Source organism: Mus pahari, chromosome 1 (genome assembly GCF_900095145.1).
Source record: "Mus pahari chromosome 1, PAHARI_EIJ_v1.1, whole genome shotgun sequence".
Classification (NCBI taxonomy): Eukaryota; Metazoa; Chordata; class Mammalia; order Rodentia; family Muridae; genus Mus; species Mus pahari.
The window spans coordinates 89,971,598-89,975,112 of record NC_034590.1 but is presented as its reverse complement, the minus strand read 5'-3'; the positions used below and the strand labels follow the sequence as shown (position 1 = coordinate 89,975,112).

The 3,515-nt window shown below is 39.8% G+C and overlaps 1 protein-coding gene across 1 annotated transcript in view; it reads right to left on the bottom strand.

Moving 5' to 3' along the window:
• LOC110320750 (ATP-binding cassette sub-family A member 3-like) overlaps positions 1-3,515 on the bottom strand; it is a 122,939-nt gene that overhangs the window by 2,735 nt on the left and 116,689 nt on the right. Inside the window, exon 30 of the mRNA XM_021196899.2 lies at positions 513-586. Within this exon, the coding sequence (XP_021052558.1) occupies positions 513-586 (74 nt within the window). The remainder of the gene's footprint in view (positions 1-512; positions 587-3,515) is intronic.

The window sequence follows — 3,515 nt, the reverse complement described above, 5'->3', positions numbered from 1 at the left end:
ATATGTAGCAGAGGATGGCCTAGTTGGTCATCAATGGGAGGAGAGGCCCTTGGTATTGCGAAGATCATATGCCCCAGTACAGGGGAACGCCAGGGCCAAGAAGTGGGAGTGGGTGGGTTGGGGAGCAGGGCAGGGAGAGGGTATAGGGGGCTTTGGGGATAGCATTTGAAATGTAAATGAAGAAAATATCTAATAACAATAAAATAGTTAAATTTCAAGAAAAGAAATAGTCCAAATCTTTAAAGTTCTAATTAATACACTTATTAAGTCAATCATTTGAATATTAATGCAAATTGAAGAGTATCAGTTACTAGAACATGGCATTAAAAAAAGGGGAATGCCAGAGCCAGAAAGCGGGAGTGGGTGGGTTGGGGGGCAGGGCAGGGGGAGGGTATAGGGGACTTTCGGGATAGCATTTGAAATATAAATGAAAAAAATCTGATAAAAAATTGTTTTTCTTTTCTTTCTTTTTTTTTTTTAACAAAAAAGAAATGCATGGCTTCAGCCATCACCTTTCCCCAGCTGTTGTTCTTGCTGGGAATGTAGTAATTAAGGATCCCTTGATTCTCTTGCTTTAAGTCGCTACCTAAGACAAGAAAGTAGACAGGTGAGTAATCTTAAAAGATTTCATTTAAAACTGCCTTAAAATAATGTGACATCTACACCATATAATAGTATGCTAACGTATTTATGAGATTTATTACTGATGAAATCGTATTATTATGTGGAGTACATGACAGTTGTCGAGTGTACTGTTTTCAACTCGCATGTCTAATTTTATATACTAATCATCCTAAAACTAAGACTAGGAGCCTTTATTGCTAAGCCAGTGCTGGGAGTGTGGTCTGGGACAACTCATTCTGTGTCGTGCACTTTCCTATGCCAGCTTTGGAGGAGAACAGAAAAGATACATCTCGACATTCTTGTGACTATGCACCTCCCTGCCATTGGCAAGGTTACAGCATACAGGCCACCAAAGTCTGGCCATTTGTTAGTTTGCTTTACAATTGTGTAAGAATTCACCAGGACAATCACAAGGCAAACAGTAATATGCATTATGAATTTTGAACATATACTTTAGTATACTTGATTTGTAGATTAAGTTGACTTGGATTTAAAAACTGAAAGTAACTCATATATAGTTAAAATGTTAGATTTCCTTTAAGATTAGCCCCAAAGAATGCATTGTCACACAAATCTTTTTATTATGTCCTATTTCAAACATAGAGCTTAATTATTTAAAGTTACTACATAGGAAACCTCCCATTCAGGTTAAAAAAAAATGATACCCCCACACCCCAACATTCTACTCTCCAGCCTCTGCCCCCACTAAAAGGCCTCTAAGTGCCTTCCATGTAACTGAATAAAATTGCTCCTTATATATCATCTTCTTTCTTTTTTAATCTTAATATTTTTATTTTGCTCCTGATGTTAGCCTCATACTTGGTAGACAAGTACTCTACCAGTCATCTATATAGTTAGGCTGGGTAAAGTTTCTAATTCTTTCAATGAACCTATGTTTCGATGGTTGTTACATATGTTGTTACATATTGTTACAGATAATTCCTTATCTTTTCTGCACCACAGTAATCTCTTATGTTAGTATCCCATACTTTATTTTCATTTGACTGATAGTTCTTTCTTCTGTCAGAAGTTCCTGAATGCCTGTTTTTTGTTTATTTGTTTGTTTGTTTTTTTAAACCTAGCTCTTAGCATAGGTGATTCAAATATTTACAGTCTGTTTCTAGATGGGGAATTTCTGGGCCATTACTTTTTTCAGTTTGAAGATACAGGAAACTACAAAGGATGTTACTCCCTTTCACAATGTGATTCTCTCTTGAATATATTTGTTCTGTGACTGGGCAAATACTGGACACATGACTAATTCAGCATCTGTGGAGACAGATCTACAGGGGAAGATGACAAGAATGACTTACACAGGAAGACATTGAAAACTGGTTAAAAACAACAAACACTCAAATAAAAACGTTAACAAACTCCCAAGTGCCAAGTATTGGGCTAGCAAAGACAGAATATAGGGCCATTGCTTTTCTTTTATACTGGTTGTGTTCTCCATTTAAAATCACTTTTCATCTTAGATTACTAAAACCCTCATCAACGATGTGCTATGTGACCAGACAGACACCATTCATTTAAACCAGTGGTTCTCAACCTTCCTAATGCTGAGACCCTTTAAAACAGTTCCTCATATTGTAGTGACCCTCAACTATACAATTATTTTCATTGCCACTTCATAACTGTAATCTTGCTACTGTTATGAATTGTGATATAACTGTTTTCCGATGTTCTGAGGTGACTCTTATGAAAGGATCATTCAACCCCACAAGGGGGGGTCACGACCCACAGGTTGAGAACCACTGATGTAGCCTTTTGTGTTGAGGGAGATTCCCAGGCCCAGGTAGGTCTAAACTTTTCAATCCTCCTGCTTCAGGTTCCTCAGTACTGGTATTCAATTAGAGATATACCACCAAATCAGCCCAGCCTAATACTCACTGGTAGCTCTTATGCAGAAGCTTCTTCAACAATATTCTCAGCCGATCTGAAAATCTTCATTTGCATGGGTTTTTTCTGAAAAGACTTATGGGAACAATAATGTTTGGATGTTTCTATGTTGATTTGTGTGTGTGTGTGTGTGTGTGTGTGTGTGTGTGTGTGTGTGTTAAATATTTTGCCTGCATTTTTTTCTTCACTAATTTTTTTCAATATATTGCATGCTGTCATCTTAAAACATTCTTGTCAGAGGCTGGGGAGATGATCCAGTTGGGAAAACGCTTTCAGCATCAGCATGAGGATCTACTCTTCATCCTCAGACTCCACATGAAAAATCTGGGTATGGTGACATGCTCTCCTCTTCCTTGCACTGGGAAGGTAGAAACAGGTGGACCTTGGGAGCTTGCTGACTAGCCAGCCTAGTCTACTTGGTGAGGTCTAGACCTCTGAAAGACTCAGCAACACCGCAGCAGCAGCAGCAGCAGCAGCAGCAGCAGCAGCAGCAGCAGCAGCAGCAGCAACAACAACAACAACAACAACATGCTGTGTACCGTAGGTGAGTCGATGGCTCAGTCAGGAAAGTGTGTGCGCAGAAGCATGAGGACCTGAGTTCAGATCCCCAAGCATCCACAGAAAAGCTGGCAGTGGTAGTATACGTTGTAAGCCCAAGAATAAGGCAGAAACAAGGGACTGCCCATAGCCAGTCTTACCAAACTGGGGAACTTCACAGTCAGTGAAAGACACTGCCTCAAAAGACCCCATTAACCTCTGTCCTCAACAAACATATGCACACATATACTTGCATGTATAGGTGCACATGCCCACAGGGACAGAAATATACACTACACACATCTGCATGTGTAGATAGATAGGATGGATGGCTCCTGAGAAATGATAGCTGAGGTTTTCTTTTGTCTTCCACAGGCATGTGGACACACAGACAGATGGACAAACAGACAGGCAGACAGACAGACACATGCATGTGCACACACAGTGGGGGGGGG